Source organism: Marmota monax, unplaced genomic scaffold, assembly GCF_021218885.2.
Source record: "Marmota monax isolate L192 unplaced genomic scaffold, Marmota_monax_Labrador192_F-V1.1 WCK01_AAM20220418_F8-fsc00040, whole genome shotgun sequence".
NCBI lineage: Eukaryota > Metazoa > Chordata > Mammalia > Rodentia > Sciuridae > Marmota > Marmota monax.
In genome coordinates, this window is record NW_026692782.1 from 11,832,067 (window position 1) to 11,852,560 (window position 20,494).

Genomic DNA, 20,494 nt, shown 5'->3' on the forward strand with positions numbered 1-20,494 from the left:
CATTTTTTAAAATGTTGTCATTATTTTAGCTGAGTTACTCGTTGAGCACGCATGACATACTGGGTAAGTAAGTAGTTCTCATTTAATTCTTACAACCCTATGAGGTAGGTACTACTATTATTATCATTTTACAGAGGCGGGGGCTAAAACACAGCCATGGCGTGGTGAAGCAGAAATTCCAACCTGGTGTCCTGGCTCTGACCCTTGTGCTTTTCACCACTATGGTATACCCCCCCCCCTTGGTTCCTGAGGTTCCTGCCTCTGACAATCGATGGCTCTATTGAGGCACAGCGAGATCCCAAGGCACCAAGGAGATGGGGTCATAAGAAGCGCATGGACTGAATGGCCAGGTTGGCAGCACAGACCAGGCACCTAAGAAGGAATTGACTGTTGCTCCGCCTCATCCTGGGAGCTTTTATATGCTTCCTCCCCTCTGGAAACCTGCAACCAGCAGATGGCAGTACCTGGCAGGGTTGGGAGCAAAGGGCAGGCCCTGGCTTGGCACGGCAGCCCTTCAGGGACCGGGCAGATGTCAAGGAAAGCAAGAACAAATGGGGGTGTGGAGGAAGGATAGCCATGGGTCCAGAGGAGGAGGACTGACCTTAGACCTGCAGAAGCCTCAGCGGCCAATGCTTTAGTCCCACCCAGCAGTGGGAGCCTCTGGGCTTGCATCTCATGGAGCCTGCTGTAGCTTTTTTTTCCTCCACTCTGGGAGAATGACTAACTTTAAGGACTAAAAAAAAAAAGTGTTTTGATTACACTGCCTTTTTACCAACTGGGAGCATTAGTCACCGTGGATTGCTGCAGATAACGGGGAAGGCAAGCAGCGTCCCCCACCTCCCCCTCCTTCTCTCTGATTAGCTCACAGGCCCAGGGAGGAGACGAGTGAGAGAGAGTGTACCCAGGAGGGAAAACAGCCCCCACCCTGACGATGTATTCCCCAGGCATCAGGCCAAGGGCTGCTAGGGCCGTAGAGCTGCTAGGTTGGGGCTGGGCAGCCCCCTCACAGTGGTCTCTGAGGTAGGCCCAGACCAGTGGTGGAGGTGCTCACTAGAGAAAACTGGCAGAAGGGTCACTCAGCCAAGGCCCTTGAGGTTCCCTGGTTGGAGCAGAATATACCCAGGAAGGGGACATGGGAGGAAGTCACTGTGATATGGGGATAGTGCTCAAGCCGTGGTGGGGCTAACAACTGCTGCCTTGGGCTGGGGCCCTCAGGGTTCTGACTGGGGTTGAGAAGTTGCTGGCAGGTGGACATGGTGCCCACATCCTGTTCCCATACTTCCTCTCTGTCCCTGAGGGGCAGAGCCTCGTACATTGAATGGCCTTCCTGCCCACAGGGGCCACTTTGCTCCCACCTTGGTGCTGTGGGGTCGAAGGGCTAAGGCACTCTTCCAGTCTGGCCTGTTGACCCAGAGTGCCAGCTTGGGGTCTTCTTGGGGACTCTGAAGCAGAGAGGGATAGAGCTGGACTGCTTCAGGGACAGGTTGACTATGTAAATCCTGGCCCTTTGGCCCAGCTCCCAGTAGTGGTCCACTCTGGAAAGGAGATGTTCATCTGAGTGGCCCTTCAAGTGGCAGGACCATGGATATTTATGTGAAGGATTTTGAGCATTAGGACAAATAATGTTTTTAGGACAAAAGATAGAAACACTATTTTACTTCTTCTCTAAGGAGCAGAATGGAAGTTTTGCTGGGCTTTGCTGATTTGCTTTTGAAAATAATGTTTGAAAAGAAAACATCCACAGGTGTTTGATGTTTTCTGGCCTCATAAAGCTTCCATGGCACTGCATTCTAGCAAATGGGGTTGAAACAGTAGGAGCAGTTCTTCTGGAGGCCTATGAGGTGTCCCCCAGCCCCAGGGCTATAGCTGCTATAAAGTGTCCAGGCCCTGGGGTTGTCCCCTCAGCTCCAGAGTCTCTTTAGGCTTTGCTTTCCAGAGTATCATATGGCTGGTATATGATGCTCCCCACCCCCACTGTCTGCCTCTTGCAGTTCCCAATAGTCATAACTACCATTGTGGATGAAGCATGTTACACATAGCAGATAAAGTGTTCTTCTCAGCAACTTAGTGGGACAGCTCCTCAAATTATGTCCTTTTTACAGATGAGGAAACTGAGGCTGAACTAGCTGCCCAAGGCCATAGATTTGATCGTGAGAAGCATGAATGTTTAAACCCAGGCTGTCTAAATTGCCTTGGAATATAAAAGAAAGTAGCAGAAAGTGGTGGCGGTACCGGGAGCTGGTATTTAAAAGTTTTGCTCCCTTAAGTCATGTCCTTAGTGCTTGCTGCTTCTCTGGAGAAGTATGATGAGGCTTGCTGGGCTAAAGGTCAAATCAAAGTCCCTCCTGCTTGGTGTCTGTACCACCCAGAGGTCAGCTTGCAGCCAGCAGGTTTCCCTATATAGGAAGTTAGTAGGTGGACGACATAGTTTGGGCTGATTGTGGAGGAATAGAGTAGGTTTGGGAATTTTGTCCCTTGGCTGGGATAAAATTCCAGCTAAATCCATAGGGTATCTTGGGTGAGTACAGCTCCCTGGAGTGTGTGGCTTTCCTAGGGAATCCTTGCAGGTCCCCCACATGGTGAGCAGACCAGGGCATGGGCATGACTGCCCTAGCCTGACCTCACTCCAGGCCTGGCTGTTCTGTGTCCGCTTCTTGCCGCTGTGGCCGAGACAGCCCCCAGACACCGGCAGGGCAGGTGGCAATTATCCCTGGGTACTGATTACACTGCAGGGCCAGTAGTGCCCCAAATAGCCCAGCAGCCCAGCCTGGTGCAGGGAGTGGGGGAGGAGAAAGGTCCTGCTGAGGAGGAACGGGGAGGACCGAGGGGCGTGGGGCATGGATGGTCGGGAAGGGCCACTGGGGCAGGGAGGATTTCATGCTAAGTCCTCTGCCTTTTGTGCAGCCCATGACCCTCAAAGAAAGGAATGAGGTCCTATCGTAGTAGACCAGACCCAGAGCAATTAGATAGGGCACATGCCACTTAGTCTGGTCACAGTGAAAAGTGGTGCCTAGCATGAGGGGCATGTGGAGGGTCTCAATGCTGGGTAGGAGGAGCTGGTAGTGCCATTGAGTCTGGTCAGCTGCTGCCTCTAGCCCTGGCCTGCTGAGCCTCTGGTCTGACCAGGAGGGAATTCCCAAAGAGGGAACATGGCAGGGAGGAAGAGAGGCTACGTCAGAATGAGGAGGCTACTGAGAACACCAGCTCCCCCTACCAGGGAGGCCAGTCCTTTGCCCCTCTTCCAGATTCAGCCACCGTTGGCCTTGCTTGGGACTGCAACTGTCCAGGCACCGGGGCCCTCCCTCAGGGTCCTTTTTAACCAGATGCAAAGTCATGCAGCTGCCAACTTTGGTGGCTGGGGGCCTGTGACTGGGGCCAGAGCCTATGGGATGGAGTATCTCATTGAAAGACTGGCTTGTTGCCCCTCCCATTCCTAACTATTCTCCCCTCTGACAAATGTGCTTGGACATTGATTTCCCTGAGATGTCAGAAAGGGCTGGGGCTTGCCAGGGTAGCATATCCACAGGGGTAGGAAGGCAGGGAGCACCAGTTTCTCATGCAAGTGGCAAGAATTGGTGGATTGGCCCTGAAGGCACTCAGGTTGGGGGAGAGGCAGGTTCCTTTGGAGCCTCTCTGACTCCCCATAAACTGGCTTCTTTTACAGACTGCCTCTTGGTGAGCTGTATGGATACTCAGAATGGCTATGGCATTGCATGAGACAAACAGGGAAAAGAGAGACACCCCCCCCTCCCACCATGCACTCCAGTCTTTTTCTGTTAGTACAAATTCCTCTGTATGGACCACCCTCCCATGGAGAGTCTGCATCCATGGCAGCATCCCACCTGTCAGGGAGGGGCTGAGCTGACTCCCCTGCCTCTCTCCTGCCCTCCTTTCTTCCTTCTCTATGCTGCAGCAGAGAGAACACCAGGGCAGAGGTTGTCCCAAAATTCACCAACTTGGAGACCAGGCAGGGCAAGCACCTGCTTTTCTAGGGGTCTCTGAACAAGAGCATGACAGTGGGTCATGGTGCCTGGCCTCTACTCCATCCCTCCACCTGAGGGACTCAGCACTCATCTGGCTGCACTTGCTCAAAAGCCACCTGTGAGTTCTGAGGACTCAGGCCAGAGCAGGAGGCTGTGAGTGGCTCCCAACCACCTCTCCCAGCAGCTCTGCTAATCCAAATAAGATAGGGAAAAGGCAGTGGGAGGAAATGATAGTTTCATGGTTATTTTCAGAAAGGAAACAAAAAAAAAAAAAAAAAAAAAAGCAAACAGGAGCACACCCTGCATTTTGGTACAAAATCTAGGAGTCTCAGGGAAAAGAACCCACAGTTCTTCCTTTTTCTTGTCTTCTCACCAGATGCTAGGGAGGGGTAGCCTGGGCTGTGGGGGCCTCAGGCTGCTTTTCCATACAAAGGAAAAGAGGTGAGGGGCTGCAGGAGGCAGGTGTGAGAGAAGCTAGCAAAGACCCTTCCCACAAAGACTTCTGGAGAAGGAGGCATCTTTGTCTTGTGGGCTGGTGGGGGCCCACCCTTTGGGGGTGGAGGGAGCTGTAGGAGCACGGGAGGTTCTGGAGCTGAGGCCTGTAGAGCACAGTGGCAGGGGTGGGATTGGTGGGCTGGGAGGGTGTGTCCTACAGGCACAGTGCAGGGAGAAAAGAGGGGGAGGGAGCGCAGGAGCGCAGGTGCTTGTGGGAGAACGGAGTAGGGCTGCTGCGTGCATGTGTGTGCAGGGTGTGTGCAAAGATGGGGCCACGCAACCCGGGCTGTGCGCAGCAGGGATTGCTCAGGGCCCAGCCAATTGCAGAGGACAGTACCCTGTGCCAACCCCAGAGGGAATCTGGGCTTAACTCTCTGAGCTCTGGGTTTCCCTGGATTGGGTGGGTCAGGAAGCAGGGGCCTGAACTTCTGCTTTGTCTGCAGGCCTGTTTGGTAGGTGTATGACTCCCCCACAGGGAAGTCTGCAGAGACCCTGAGAATAGGAGGATGTGAATGGGAAAGAGGTGGAAGCTGGGGTGGGAGAAAAAGCTAGTGGCACTGATAATGAGGATGCAATGAATTAAGACTCCTAAGTGTTTGCGCATGGTGTGTTCTAAGAGCAAGGGTCAGGGAGAGCTGAGAATTAGCAGGCTTATGAGAACTGAAAGAGTGCATTGGAAAATGAGCTGATCCAGTGTCTTTCCTTGGGGCAGGAGAGGTATTATTATCCCATTTTACAGATGTGTCATCTGATGCCCAGAGAGAGGTTCACTAGTGTGTCTAAGTTTCCATGACTGGCCAGAAAAAGAGGTAGGAAGGGACATGGGCAGTGAGCAAACTCAGGTGAACTGTTGGGAGGTCTCTTTGGTGACAGGGGCTGTTCCAGAGAAAACCAAGTTAGGCTGACTATCTGGAAAATCCTGGTCCCAGGAGGCCCATGGGCTTGGAGGTTCCCCACATGGAAGGATGGAGCCTGCTGAACCAGACCCAGCCCTGGGACCTGGGAGGGTTGGAAGGAGATGGAGGCAGTGACTCAGCCCATCCGACACAGGCTTGACCTAGAGGTGGTTGGGTAACCCTGCAGACGCTACAGCAGGGTGAGGAATGGAATAAGTGGCTGATGGTGGAGATAAGGGTGAAAGGGTGTGCCAGCAGGGAGGGGCTGCAGTTCCAGGCAGCCCATTTAGGAGAAGGATGAGGGGAAGCATACTGGGCTCTGGGGATGGGAAGGAGTATGGGTCCTTGACCTCCTGAGAGGCAGAAACTTGGATGGTGGGTTTGGAGCTGGTAACCAAAATTGGAGGGTTCTTAGAAGTAGGAATGCTCAGGATGGACCCCAGGTAGAGATTCAAAGCCTTCCAGGTCCCTGCTGCTCCCTCACTATGACAGTGGCTCTAGGAGCTGACCATCTCTTGGAACCTTCCAGTCCATGGATGTGAGGCTGATTTGTGCGCTACAGGCCACGGCTGAGCATTTCTGGCATGGGGTTGAATGGGACCCCAACTAAGGACTTTTCCAGCAAAAAGGAGAGGAAATTGGTTTAAAAACGTATTACAAGAAATGAGTACAGAACAGAACATTCCCATGGATTCAGGCCAAAAAGGACCAGGGTTTGGGAATGAGAGGACTGAGGACTCAGAGCCCCAAGAAACAGGTGAAGCCATGCCACCATGGCACCCATGGAGGACAGAGAGGACATAGAAAGGACTGGGTGCTTCAAAGCAGCAGGAAGCAGGATCTTTGGATTTGAACCTTATCTGTCATTACCGAACCCTGGCTGAGTCCCAGATGTGAGGTGGAGGAGTAGGTCTTATACACAAGGTGATGGTCCTGGGACTTCTGCATGTAAGGGCTGATGATACTATTTGGGTCCCCTACTATGACAGCTTGCTTTTCTGTGGGACTTCAAGACCTAGAGAGGGACTGTGACTTTGCAAATGTCATACAGCTTTGTCCCAGTGTCGGAGCCAAGATGAGAAGCCAGGTCTCCTAACTCCTGAGGCACTGGAGCCCACAGGTGCCTGCCATATACATTCTCATTGGATGGAGATTTTAGTGCCCTAAGACCCAGGAGATAGAGTTTCCACAGAGAAGTGAGGATTATTCCTGAGCTTGTCACCTCTGAGTCATTTGGATCCTGTGTGTTTTGCTCACCTGATCTGGTGAGGACAGTGACTGAGTTCAGACCAGGCTCCTAGCTCCACCTAGAATATCTTCCTAGATTATTCACCTGTTGAAGGAGAAGTGTCCTCACCTCCCTCCCTCAACAACCTTTTCCAGGCTTCTGGGTCAGGGCAGCTCTTTTTCAGATAGTTACATTTCAGCAGATCCTCCCCACTACCTACTGGAGTAGGGTATCAGTCCATGGTACAGATATGGGGGGTAGTTTGAGGCTCAGCCAAGTGAAGGAATTGATTCCTGATCCAAAACAGAAGTGACAGCTTTGCTTTTTGATGGAGAAGTTGGACCTCTTGACCAGCAGCGGCAGAGAGGAAGCTGAGAGAGGGGAAGGTAGAGGGTTGTCCATGCCTGGAATGGTGGTGGCAGACTCTAAATGCCTTAGAGGAAGAGGACGTGGGTGGCTTTTCCTCTCAGCTCTCTATCTCAGGTCCTGTGTGGAGGAGCTGGCTCCCACATCCCAGGGGGATGCTCTGCCTGGACCAAGGGAATCTCAAGACAGAGTCCCCTTTCTCAGCCCTCCCCCAGCTCTGGAAAAGTCTGTCCTGTAGCAAGGAGAAAGAACCAGAATGTAGTACAAGGACGTGTCATCTGGGTTGGACAACCTCCACCGAGCCAGCTGGGCACACTCCAGAGATGCCAAGCTGCTGCGCTGTTTCCTGGGGCCCATGGCCACTGGGATTTTCTCTTCCTCCTTTAGGAAAAGGACAAAAGAGTGTGCAGTCCCCAGGCCTCCAGGTAAGGGCCTTGGGGTAGCTCCACTCCACCTGAGTCTAGTGGGATAATTCATGTGATATCCTTAGCACAGCGCTTGGCATGTAGGAAATACTAGTATGTTCATGGTTTTATTATTATGGGCGACTTGAAAGAGGACTTCCTGAGGTCCTCTAGGAAGTTCCCCTTCTTCATTCTCCACCTTCCCCACGCCTGGTGTCCCCACCTCCCACCAGACTCTGATTTAGGTACCTTCCTATCAGGGACCACCATTATCATGACACTGTTCCCAATATATTGGAATTATTTGTGTCCCCTCCCTGGACAGAAGATCCTCCAGGGCAAGGACTCTGTCATATCCATCTTTGCACGGGGTGGCCACCTTTCTCATGGGATGCTGAGCACTGTTCCTGGCTTAAAACAGTTTTGCTTCCTTAATAGATGAATAGATATGAAGAAGCTCTGGATGGTGTCATGTTGCCAGGAAGAGATGGAGACTGAGGAGAGCTTTTGGAAAGACAGGAAATGGAAGACCAAAAACCTTGGAGAGAAGGAGGAAGACATTTTTTTTTTTCATGAATGAACTTGCTTAGATAAGGCTGTAGAAATGGGGTACCAAACAGATTTCCAGGAATCTAGGGAAATGGAGAACTTGTGGCAAAGAATACATTGTGGGTCAAGTGACTTTAGGCATGTCCTGATTTGCATGCTCTAGGTTCACTTTACAGATGGGAATATGGCCATATTGACAGAACCTGGCCATCTACCAGATTTGCACAGAGGCAGGAAATATGACCACTCCAGCCACAGAGAAAGGAAGAAGTTGGATTTGTAGGAGTAGTTTCTGAGAGATGAGCCCAAGAGACATTCTCACTCATAGATTGGGCAGCAAGAAGAGTCCTCCATCTTGCTAGGGCTTGGCACCCAGGCAAAGGTCAATGGGAAGAGGAAAGGCTTTCAGGCTGCGGTTGTTGAAGTGGGTGTTCTGGCTGTCTTTGGCCCTGCTGAAGTTTAAGAATCACCAGTGGACCTGATATCCCTGATGTGAAAGAGAGATTAAGAAGACTGCAGTCAGAGGTTATAAGAACAAGCAGGCCTTGGGGACAGGGAGATGTGGTCTGGGGGAGAAGGACAGGTCAACTATGTCCCTGTGGCCTGGTAGCCCAGGTATATTTTGGGGTTCTGCTCAGGGCCTGTGGGACCTTTCCTTGACTGTTAGCCTTCAGTGTTAGTTGGCTTCTTTTGGATGCATTTATCTCCTCTAAAGAGCTCCTATGATTTAGTCCCACACTGCCACTTGGATTTCATCTCTTCTTGTGGACCTCCTTCCTCACTCCTTCAGCAACTCTAGCTCCATGGTATTCCTTAAACAGCCCAGGACACCAGCTCACCAGGACCTTTGTATTTTGTCTCCTCTGCTTGATCCACATAGCCCACTTTATCACTTCCTGAGCCTGTGTTCAAAGGTCCCCCTCCCTGGGAGGCCATCCTGAAGTACCCATACTTAATGGTCATTCCCTCCCCCCACCAACATTCCTTGTTCTTCTTACTCTCTCTGTTTTTCTCCCTAATTTATGTCACAGTCAGACCTAACACATATTTGTTTATTGGTTTTTATCAGTTTCTGTCCTGGAGAAGGTAAGCTTTGAGAGGGCGGGGTCTTTGGTTTACTCCTGTTTCTTCAATGCCTAGAAGGAAGTGTTGCATCTGGAGGGCCCTCAGCAAATACTAACTAATCAAAGTTATTAACACCTTTCTTTGGAGCCCTCCACTGATGGGATGGGGATCTGAAAGCTTGGCTGTGCCCTTATTAGATGTGTGAGACAAGCCCAAACCTCTGTAGACCTCCGTTTCTTCATCTGAAAAGAAGTCTGTTGGGTTTAATGACTTGAAAAATCTAGGGGGATCTGCCCACAGAGGCGGGATAAGGGAAGGGCCCTGAGGTTCATAGTTTTCTTCAAAAACATTACATCATTAAAATCCCGGATGCCATTCTGATCCCAAACTGGGGTTGGGCATGGGCAGTGCCACCAGCCCAGTGATTGGAAGCGAAGAACTGCCCAGAAGGCTGAGGTTAAGGATGGATGACTAACAATCAAGGGAGAGGGATGGATGAACAGAACTGGGGCAGCTGCGTTTTATTCAAATCCTTGATAAGGATCAGGAAGCAGGCAACAGCCCAATGACACATTAATTAACTTTGCAGATGATACTGGATCAGGAAGGTGTTATATCCACCCATCTTGGTAAGAGAGACAGGACAAAAGGACCTGGAAAGGGGTCAGAAACCAACCCAGGAAATGACAACAATGAACCTTGGCTGTGGCCAAGAAGGAAAAGGACCTGTGCTCTCTTTGGGTAGATGGGGGGTGGGTGGAGAGAATCTACGTTCAGAATACTGATCTTCAGTGAATGGCAGGACTTGAGGGTGGTGGTGAGGACGACATGGTCCTTTGGCTGTGTTTGAATTTAGACACTGATCCTTGGTGGGGTCGGAGCTCTTTTTCTCACATCAAAGGATGGGGATGGGGGCAGGGGAAATAAGGAAAGGATAGAAAGATATTGATGGAGCCCCCAAAATGAGCCAGGTACCATATACATGACTTCATTTGAACTCCACCACAGCAGTGAAAATAAAGGAGGAAACTAAACTTCTGAAAGACCAAGAAACTCATGGACAGTGGCACTGGGAGGAGGTGGCAGGGTTGAAATTGAGGTCCAGAACGGAGGCTGGGATTCCAAAGGAGGATGTTATTCCTAAGGGAAAACTGAAGAAGTTGCTGGCTCATCCAACTGCCACTTCATTCTCAGGACTGAGATCTGAGTAGGCAACAGATTCCCCAAAGAAGGTTTTCGCTAGTACCCTGGGGTCCCACCGGTGTTGGAAGTTGTTGGCCCTCTTAGGATGAACTGACCTTCCTAAGCAGTGGGGAAAGGAAGCAAGGAGCAATGGCGGAGTGCTAGGCAATAACTACATGGAGAGACCAAACAGCGAGAGTAGAAAGGTACCAGAGCTCTTGTACCTGTTGTTGAAAAGATGCTGAAGGACTTGGGTGCTCAGTTCTGTTTTGGTTACTAACCTCTCTCAGGGCACTGATGGATTCTGGCCTGGTGGGTGGCCACCCCCTGGGGTGAGACATTCCAAAGAATACAGGCTCACGGACAAGGGTGATATTCCCTGAAGAGGGCTTGGGGCAGCCCTAGCCTTAGAAGTAGCAGACATCTCTTCCTTCAGGGAGTTGAGAGGTCAGGCATGCCAGGAACTATCCCAGGAACTCAGTGTGTGACCAAAGGGACCTCAAATATGTAGCTGAACAGTCTGTTTCTGGGTAGGTAATGAGACCACAAAGAAAGGCCCAAGGCCCAGATGGCTGTTGACCCTGGGCAGTCCTAGGAGGAAGCAAGCCTGAAGGACTAGTGATCATGCTTCATGAGAGATGAGCAGGGCCCAGGGAACACTACTGGGGCAACAGGAAGATAAGAGAATGGTGGTGTCCCAGAGGCCCCAGGAAAGGGATAAAGGAGAAGATTGCAAGAGTCACAAGAGAGGCCTGAGGTCCAGAGAAAGGGCCTTTTTTTAAATCTAGAGAACTTGGGACCAGAGCAGGATCTCAACAAACCCTGAAAGCCACATGTTCTGACCCTGAGACAATGTACTGGGGACCTCTCCAAAGGCAAGGCCAGGGAGGAAGCTAGGCAACGTTGAAAACATCAAGTGGTCTGACTCCCACCCAGACTAGCACTTAAAACTTTCTAGTTGGCATTCTTGTTTGTAGCTTTGTGGACACCTCAGAGACTTGATTGCAAACTGGGGAAAGCCTTACTTCTATTCTTACAGAGGGCTGTGAAAGTGATCAATCTTGAAAACAATGGAGATGGGGTTGATGGAGACCTTTAAGCAAAAGGAATGGTCAACTTCAAGAACTGGGTGTCTAGGAGAAGCTACTGGGATATGATGTCCTCTTGGCCTCTGTGGATGATCTATGGTTAGGACCGAGTGTCCTCAGGGCTGTCCCAGGGACTAGTCTGGTGTCTGGCCAAAGGTCTTCAAGATTCACTCAGATGTTTCCCCTTTCTATGAAGATCTCTTTCCTATTTTCAAAGACTGGGTTTTCTGAACAGAAGGCTTTGGGATAGATTTAGGATTATGACTTATTGTTAAAACCCCACAGTACCTTTTAGAAAGTCCCACTAGTCACTAAGATTTTGCCAGTATAATTTCTAGCTTTGGGACACATAGAGGCCCCCTTCTTTCCTCAAGCTTGTAACACAAGGGAAGCCCAGGGCCAGGATGAGGAAGCTCACAACCTCTTCATATATGGCAAACAAATCCTGGACTAGCAAATGCAGGGAACAGTAACAACTGGCCACAAGCTATGGCCTTTGTTTACCAAAATCCACTTTGCTATTTCTTTCTATATATTACACACACACACACACACACACATAACCCCCATTACCACCATATAAAAACATATGCTACTCCTTACTCTACATTCTCAAAATTATCTCATTTATACCAAACTCTGGTTCACCAAGTACAACCTCGCAAAAAGCCATCACTTTCAGATTGCCACTTTTAAGATGGTGCATGTGTGTGCACTCCTTTTGGTGTCCTTTCATTCACCCTCAAACACCTTAGAGGGTGCTTGGAAGGAGCTATGCCTCTAATTCTCCTATAATTTAATGATTTTGCTCCAGGCTTATTTTCTGCAAAGTCTCCATCAATTCCTTCTTATGGAATTCCTTCCCATCCAGGCATTTGCTTCACCAATTCTCTGCTTCATCCTTAAGTTTCAGGGTTGAGTCTCCTCTCCCCATATTTGCAAAACCCAGGCAGGTTGGGTAGCCGGTATGATGCTATCAGAGGCAGCCTTATCTATCTACAAAGTGTGAATCAGTGATTACACCACACAGGGCTGGTGCCAGCCAGGCGGACTGCCATATTGCCAAGTAACCCAGTGGTTGAACCAGGTTGGGCTGAGTAATATCCACCAATGGGAAATGAGTTTATTAATCATGCGGTGTTGTACACTGTTGATGAAAGTGTAACTCTGAAGGCCTGGTTTGATTGGAGAAGGTGCAGGTGGGGCAGGATGCTAACTATGAAGACACCCAGTGATAATATCTTTGCCTCTGATAATATTCACCTGAAAACCATAGAAATCTGGAAGGAAACATCTAGTTTAGTGAAAAGATGGACTACAAGCGCAATCATTAGGACTTCTCAGCTATCTTGGATTTCCTTTAAGAAGGAACTCTCTGTCTATAAAGCTGCAGTTTGGAATTCTGAGTTTCTTGAGGTGAGAGAAAGGAATTCAATATGGCAACCAGTGACCTAGAATTGTGTGGGTGCGAGAATTTAAAATTCCATACTGCATTCTCTTTATTCACCTCTCATGTCAAAAACATTCTTTTCTAAGGCCGCAGCCCACCTCCTCCACTCAGCTCTGGCCTCAACGTTTTGGTAACTATAGCCAATCAGAAATGTCCTCCATATTTCTGTGATGGGTCTGCACTGGGGTGTCAAGAGCACTCTCTGAGCAGGGACACATTTCTGTGACTTTGGGCCTGGCCTGGTTTGCACCTCAGGGGCAGACACGCTGACCCCTCTCACAATCTGGTGCTACATTTACACAGCGCATTGTCATTTACAAAGCCCGAAACTTTGGTGAGGCAGATCACATGCAAAAGGCACAGCAGAGAAGACCAGGTGAATTTTCTATAATGTGCACAGAAGGAAAAGGAGAGAGAGAGTACTGAGTTGTCCAAAGACTGCTCTAGAACCAACCTTGCAGGGATAAAGGATTCTTAAGACTACAGGGAGTATGTGAGAGGAGAGGGTAGAGATGCAGACACAATAAGTGAAATGCACATATTTCCTCATAAGCAATGGAGAAAGCTCTAGGCTGGCTGGTAAACCTGGTTAAGGATGAGGAATGTTCTGGGAAAGATAGCTGGCGGGGTGAGGGAAGCACTATTTTCATGGGAGATAGAAATCATAAGATGTGATGGTTTGATGCTACACAAACTTTCCCTGCATGTTTTCCAAATCCCAGATGTCCTTCCTTCCCTGAAAAGCATTGGGTCAGTCATAGGAGCTATTTTTGAATCAGGACCACCTTGGCTACCTTTCCCAGCTATTGACAAGTGAGGCCTAGAGGAATTCTGTCCAAGTGGGATTAAAGTTGTAGAACTTTAAAATCTGATTTCCCCCCATTATCTGACCACAAAAGAATTGCCAGTCTTTTCAGTTATCTTGCCAACCCTGAAGAATCCCTGTCAAGTTTCTGTTTTTCAGGCTTCAAAAGCTTAAGCAAAAGAGGCCCTTCAGAGTCCTCCTGTTCAGGAATTCCTTAAGATCATTAGAGAAATACTTCACAAAGTAGGAGATTTACTCATTGGAAACCAGAAGGAAGGTTCTAGAAGATTTTAGTCACCAGTCTTGACTCCCATGAATTTATCCAACCTGTTCATTTAATCTGTGATAGTTTCAGACTCCCAGAAAGGTGAAGTGGGATCCTATTCTCCTAGAACCACAGTTGGCACTCAAAAATGGATTTGAAACTCTGGAACCCACACAAAATTCTGACCCACTTCCAGTAATACCAGGTTCCATATTTCCAGAGTTTTTAGAACAAGAACAGCAAAATGAGGCATAGCAACCTATCAAACAAACCACCAGCCAAAAACAAAACAAGACAAAAAACAGGCCAAACCAAAACTTTATGCTATGAAAACAAGAAATAAAATAAGGAGATTTAAAGGCCGGCTGATTGTCAGCAAACACAATATATTTACTGTATTGGCATTTGCTCACAGTGCAAATGGTACAACATTACACCATTTCAATATTTCGGTTTTTAAAAATGCTGTTTTCATTAACTATATTATATTGGCATAACAATGTGACAAAGGAGCAAATGAAATGTTGGTGAAGAATCTCACCTTTTCACAATATCAAGCATTTTTTTAACCTTAGTATAAGGTACTATAAATCCAAGAAATAAAAACATCCACAAAATATATTACATCTGGTTTGTCTTTTTCTAAGTACTCAACTTTGTACAAAAGTCTTTCAAAAAATATCATTCCCCATAGGTTTTCCTGTTTAAAACCTGATTTTTTTCTCTCAGTTCACATAAGTTAGAGTGCATTTTCTTTTGTTGGTTTTAAAACATGCAGACATATAAAAAAATCTGGATAGCACAACCTTTTGGCAACAAAGTTATTTTTCTCTTAGTTTAGCTTAAATGTCTGAGAACAGTTTTATTAAAACAAAGGAAAACTCAGAGTAATCATGCAGTAACATGCATATCCCAGGAGGAGCAAGGAAAAAATATTAAAGGATATCTGATTCCTCCTTCCAGCTTTGAAGTGACCAATTTTTTTTTTTTAATAATCATCACATTATAAAAAGTATTCAGCAAAATACTGTCTCTGCAAAGAAAGATTTTACCCTTCAGCTGAAAAAATATGGGCCCTCCTGGCAAACTTCATCTTCCTCTCTCTCCTTCTACAAAAAGCCCAAGTACCTGGAAATTCACAATCCCCCTATTCTTTGAGTTTTTCTCCCCTTTCACTAGAGTCCTCTTAGTATTATTATCCACCACCAAAAACGGTGCTTTTTTATAAAAAAAAAAAATAAAGTGGGAAACGCATAAAGTGACTTTAAAAACAGACATTCTGTAAACTCCAGACCTTTGTTCCTTCTCTCTGGGCAGCTTACTGGCCACAGGAGAAATAACGCTAATAGGGAACAGTACATTCAGTCAAGACTGCTGGGAGCTGTGTCAGAGAGCACCCTTCCCTACTTCTCCACTTCAAAAGGGCCACCCTGTGTGAGGAAGGGCTGGGCAGGACAGCTGGGGAAGAGGGGGCGCCTGAGAAGAGGTGAGGTAGGGCAGGGAGAAGGTGAGACTGGGGAATGGAAAAGATGTGCCTGATTCATCAACATGGATTAATGCAAAAATCCTCATGTAACTTAGAGGAAAATTTGGACAGAGATATGTGTATGCATATATACACACATATATGTATGTATATGTGTATATATATATCCACGTATACATACAAACATGTAGTTATAATTTCATCATTTAATATTTTCATAAAAAATAAATCATTTAAAGCTGTATATGCCTACTAGTTCTCTTTATTCCAGTGCACTGCGCCGGATAACCAAGTACCTTAGAGATTTGATTTTGCTAGGAATACATATTGTATGTATGTGTGTGTGTGTGTGTATATATATATATATATATATATATATATATATATATATGCACATACATATACATACACATACATGCACACACCATACACATATATTTAAATTCTATCTGTTGTGTTGGTGATGACAGAAGCAAACAACAACAAAAAACATGGCCAGCTTTCTCATGAATGGTGGGAAGAAGAAATAGGTATGTGAGTGAAAAAACAAAGTTGGGTGGCTGATTGGGGCCTGCCTTTCTGATAAAAGGTTTTGAGAGACATGGGGAAGAAGTCAGGGAGAGGGGAAAAGAAGAGGGAGAGGGCAGAGGGCAAACTCAGGAGCATAGATTTTGGAAAGGGGGGCCGAGAAAACATATTTTTTAAAAGGCAGGCTCAGTGATGGCTGCTTTTTCTCCCCGCAGATCAAACTGCCCTGAGGCCTAAGAAGGAAGCGCTCGGAAAAGGGGGGGGGGTTCTGAGGGGCCAAACCCTAAGCGGCTGCAGCAGCACCGCGGCGGCGGCATCCGAGGCATTTCTGTAAGAAACATTATTTCGGAGCAGATGGAAGACCATCTCCTCCAGCCACGTGCAGGCCCCTAGCCTGGGATATCCCCGAGCGGCTTTGGGGACCCGATGTGGGGAAGAGTTTGGGTTAGACACAGCCCAGTTCAGCTCAAGAGTCTCTCACACACGCGCGCGCGCGCGCACACACACATACACACATACACACACACGCGAGCACGCACACACTCGCGCGCATCCCCGCACGCAGGCGCGCGTGCGTGCGGCGGGCAGCAAGCTCTGCGCTTTGGTGCGCTCCATACCCCCTCCCCCTCTCGGGTCTTCGAGGGGGAAGAGACACACGGGGGGAATCAGTGAGGTGCTTGGGTAGGGCGAGGGTTGGGTGGGCCCCGCCTTCAGTCCCCCGCAGGTCCTTGGCGCGGCCCAGCGGCCCCTGGATCAAGGCGATCCCAACTGAACAAAGCGGGCTAGACGCCACCTTTCCGCCCCCACGCCTTGGCTAAGTGGGGGACAGCGAGGGGAAGGCGCCTCCAGCCTGGCCCTCGACCGCTGGCCGGTGTGAAAGGATGGGAATGGGGGGCATCGAAGGGGTGCAAAGGGCCGCACGTCCATGGAGAGGCCAGGGCGCGGCCCTTGAGCCTCCGTGGCTGGCTTTCCCGCTGCCTTCAGGCGAGCAGCCGGGAGGCACTGGAGGGGAAAAGAGGGGATTCTGGGGGCCCGAGCCTCAGGCGCAGGTGGTGACCACGGGGGCCAGAGACACGGTGGGCGCCGAGGACGCGGAGGGCGCACCCCCCTTCTCCGCCTTCTTCTCCTTTTGCTTGAGGTGGATCTTGGCGTGGCGCTTGCGCTCGTCGCTGCGCGCAAACTTGCGCCCGCAGAACTCGCAGGCAAAGGGCTTCTCGCCCGTATGCGTGCGGATATGAGTGGTGAGGTGGTCGCTTCGGCTGAAGCTCCGCATGCAGATCCGGCACTGGAAGGGCTTGTGGCCCGTGTGGATACGCAGATGCCGGGTCAGCTCGTCCGAGCGGCTGAAGCGGCGGTCGCAGCCCTCCGCCGGGCACGCATGGGGCCGCTCATGGAGCGGGGTCTTGCTAGGCCGGTTGGGGTACTTGCGGGGCCGGATGGGCTTGAGCGTGAGCGGCGGCTGGGGCAGGCTACCGAAGCTCGGGTGGATCTGCTTGTCTTTGAACGCCTTGATGGTCTCCAGAGGGGTGATAGGGGGCGGATTGACCCGGATGGGGTCCATGCCCTGGAAGGGCTTGTGCTCCGGAATGGAGCCCATGTCGTTGGGGTGGTGGTACAGGTTGTAGTCAGGAATCATGGGGAAGAGATTGCTGTCCAAGGCTGGCTTGGTCGATTGGTAATCCTGGGGGGAATAGGCGAGCCCGGGGTTGCCCTGGGGATCGTGGAAAGATACGGGCTCCGAGTAGAGATCTCCGCAGTTGGAATAAGGGGGTAACGCCGGATACATGGCCTCCACGTCTCCCTGCGGCGGCTGCACCATGCTGGCGGTGGATGTCTGCGTGCTGAGCGCCCCTGAGGCCGGGGGCACCCCCAAGATGCCGGCACTCATGAGGCTAATAATGTTGTCCTGGCACCAATTGGAAGGGGAGTCGAAAGCGAACTTTCCCAAGTAGGTCACGGTCTTGTTGCCGGGGGCTGGCTGGAAGGAGCCCGAGTAAGAGAGTTCCGGGTTGGGCTTCTCGTTGGTCAGACCGATGTCCATCACATTCTCTGCGGAGAGCGGGGGAGAGAGGGGAGGGGTGAGTGAAGCCGAGTCGGCTCCGGGCCGTGGCGCCCAGGTCCTTGCCCAGGTGAGGAGGGTGCGGCCGGCTGGAGTGCGCAGCGCATGGGGTAAGAGGAACGCTGGGCCCGGCGCAAAGCGGGCGGTGCCGCGCTCCCGGGCGCAACCTGGATACAGCAAAATACTACGGATCGGGGTGTGGAGTGGCTGCGGCACACACACCGCACACGCCGCGCACACACTCACGTACCACACACACACGCGCGCGCGCGCGAGAAGCATTGTTGTTCTTCCCGAGGTGGGGCGGGCAGGTAGCTGCAGCTACAGGTAGTTTCAGACCCGGAGCGCGCCGGGCTCTCGCTCTCCAGCTCACACAACTCGGCCTCTTCCCCTGGCCCTGTCTACTCCAGGACGCCGCGCCTTTACCGCCGGGGCGATGCCCCCTACGCGCGCTGCGCCTGGGTCGCGGACCCAGAGCGCTTCAACGCTTTGTCCTCGGAGCGTAGAAGGGTGCCGCCCGCAAAGGGAGCTCTCCGGTGGCCTCCCCGGTCCCCAGCCTCCTCCTGGCCTGAAGGGGCTTTCAGCTCTTGCTGGAGGGGAAAAGCCTATGCCCAGCTAGAGAGGGTGGAGGGCGGCGGAAAACCGGCCCGTGTCTCCAGCGCTGGAGCGGCCGCCCTTCCCAAGCTCCCGGGTCCCAGGATCGCCCCCTGTGGCAGTACCCCCAGCCCCGCAGGAGAGCCCCCTCCTTCTCCCAGCCGTCCCCACACCCCCACGGTTTTGCTGAACGCCCCGGAAAGGCAGCGTCGCAGTACCTCTCCCACCGCGGGGACTCCACGCCGCACATGGCTCCATCCCGGGTGGGAGGCTGAGGGAGTAAGGGGGGAGAGCGCGGGTGAAAAAAGACGCTGGGCTCCTCCCGAGAAAGGGGGCGACAGCACCACGCCTTGCGTGCAGCCCAGAGATCGGGCCCCCTGCGTGGGGAGGGAGAACCCCAGAGCAGCTCGCACCTACCTCCCTCCGATCGGCGGCTGCCCCCACCCGGGAGAACCGAAGCCTCTACCGTGGCGTCGCCAACCGAGCCTTCCCGATCGGGGAGGGCGGGAGGAGTGGGTGGGAAAAGCAACTCGCCCCCCAGAAAATTCCCAGCACGCCCCCACCTCTCCATCCATCCATCCATCCATCCATCTATCCATCCATCGCTAGCTCGTTCCTTCCTTCTCTTCCTCTCCCTTGCCTTCCTTGCTGCCTCGCAGCCTCCCTGCCACCCTTACCTGTAGCCATCTGATTGTAATGGGCCACCGAGTCGCTGCTGCCAGAGAAGAGGTTGAGCGCGCTGGGGATCTCCTCGGGGTACAAATTGTCAGGCAGTTGGTTTAGCAAACTGCTCATGGTCACCGGCAGCTTCTCGGCGAGTTTGCCGGTCATAGCACTCCCGAGCTGCCGCCGCCGCCGCCACCGCCGCCGCCGCCGCCGCCGCTCGCTCCTAACGCAGCTTCCAGGCAAGCGGCATCGGAGAGGCGATCCGTGGTGCAGGGGAAAAGCATGCGAGAGGGAAAGTTCGGGGGGAGGGGGGAGGGAAGAGGGGAAGGGGTGGGCCAGGGGAGGGGATCTTCTCTTTTTTGGGGGGTGGGTGGGAGGGGGGCAAAGGGGGTAATCCTCTTGGGTGCCTCAGCTGGTGCTGTGTGAGGCTGGGTCGTGGGGGGTGGGGCGTGTGCGGGGGGTGGGGTGGGGGCTGGGCTCGGGGTGATCTCGGCTCTAGGGGGTCGGACGCGGCCTCAGTATTGATCTTACAAACAGACACGCGCCCGCCACCCCCCCGTCCCCCGATCTGCCACCACCGCCGCCACCGCCGCCGCTTCTGCCGCCGCTGCCTCTGCCGCCGCTGCCGCCGCTGCTACCACCACCACCAGCCCCGCCGCTTCCTAGCAAGCTCACTGCTGCCCAAAAGCTCCCAGCCAGGGAACTCCACCAGCCTATTTATCTGAGCCCCGGGAAAACTCCGTGACGTAGCTGCCCATATATGGACAGACAAAGCCCAGCCGAAGGGGCGCGACGTCACAATGGAAGCTCCTCACAATGGAACATTAGAAAGCAGGAAGCGGGCCGCAGCCAACGTGCAGCGCCCGCATCGTTCGCCGCTCTTAAATAAAGAGAGAAAAAGAGAAAAGTAGAAGAAAAAAAAAGAGAAGGAAAATGTAAAAGAGGGATGCTGCTGAAAGCAAAGCGCGCAGCACGCAGTGCTTAGTGCTTAGTGGAAAAACCAGTAACCAAGCCTGTGTGTGTGTGTGTGTGTGTGTGTGTGTGTTTGCGCGCGCGTGCGCGCGTGCGCGCGCTTTTTTGAGGACCGAATTAGCATGCATGGAGGGTGGACTGGGGTTGCAACTGGCCTACAGCAACCCCAGGAGGGAGAAAGAAAATTGAATACACCCGACGATGTCCCCTTGGTAGTCTGAAAGCTGCTGGGGAACCCGGAAGGTATGCGCTCAGACCGTGCTCCTGCGGCGCCCCTAGAGTTCAGGACCCTACTCGAGACTCTAACGAGAGTGCTTCCCTTTGCCTGGGGGTTCCAAGGTGTTAGGGCTCTTTGGTCCATTATCCTGAGAACTTTGGTGCACACCTCACTCTGATTCGCAGCCCCTGCCCCT

The 20,494-nt window shown here is 51.4% G+C and overlaps 1 protein-coding gene across 3 annotated transcripts; it reads right to left on the minus strand.

The window, feature by feature from the left end:
- Window positions 1–14,075: 14,075 nt before the first annotated feature.
- Window positions 14,076–19,403, minus strand: Egr3 (early growth response 3). Of its 3 annotated transcripts, XM_046447894.2 has the most exons (3): window positions 19,121–19,252; window positions 18,662–18,714; window positions 14,076–17,839 (listed from the first exon to the last, which is right to left on the minus strand). In XM_046447894.2, the coding sequence occupies exons 2-3, from the start codon at window positions 18,699–18,701 to the stop codon at window positions 16,830–16,832; spliced, it is 1,050 nt and encodes a 349-aa protein (XP_046303850.1). In that variant the 5' UTR covers window positions 18,702–18,714; window positions 19,121–19,252; the 3' UTR covers window positions 14,076–16,829. The 3 variants fall into 3 exon arrangements, with proteins under 3 accessions (XP_046303850.1, XP_046303849.1, XP_046303851.1); XM_046447893.2 differs by lacking the exon at window positions 18,662–18,714 and having other exon boundaries at window positions 19,121–19,403; XM_046447895.2 differs by lacking the exons at window positions 18,662–18,714; window positions 19,121–19,252 and adding an exon at window positions 18,100–18,520.
- Window positions 19,404–20,494: the final 1,091 nt, after the last annotated feature.

What these genes read in the sequence shown, in the direction of transcription:
- Egr3 (XM_046447893.2), bottom strand. Translation starts at nt 19,274, where the DNA reads ATGACCGGCAAACTCGCCGAGAAGCTGCCGGTGACCATGAGCAGTTTG. An exon ending in TTACAATCAGATGGCTACAG is followed by an intron (nt 17,840 to 19,120) that starts GTAAGGGTGGCA and finishes CGCTCTCCGCAG; the next exon opens with AGAATGTGATGGACATCGGT.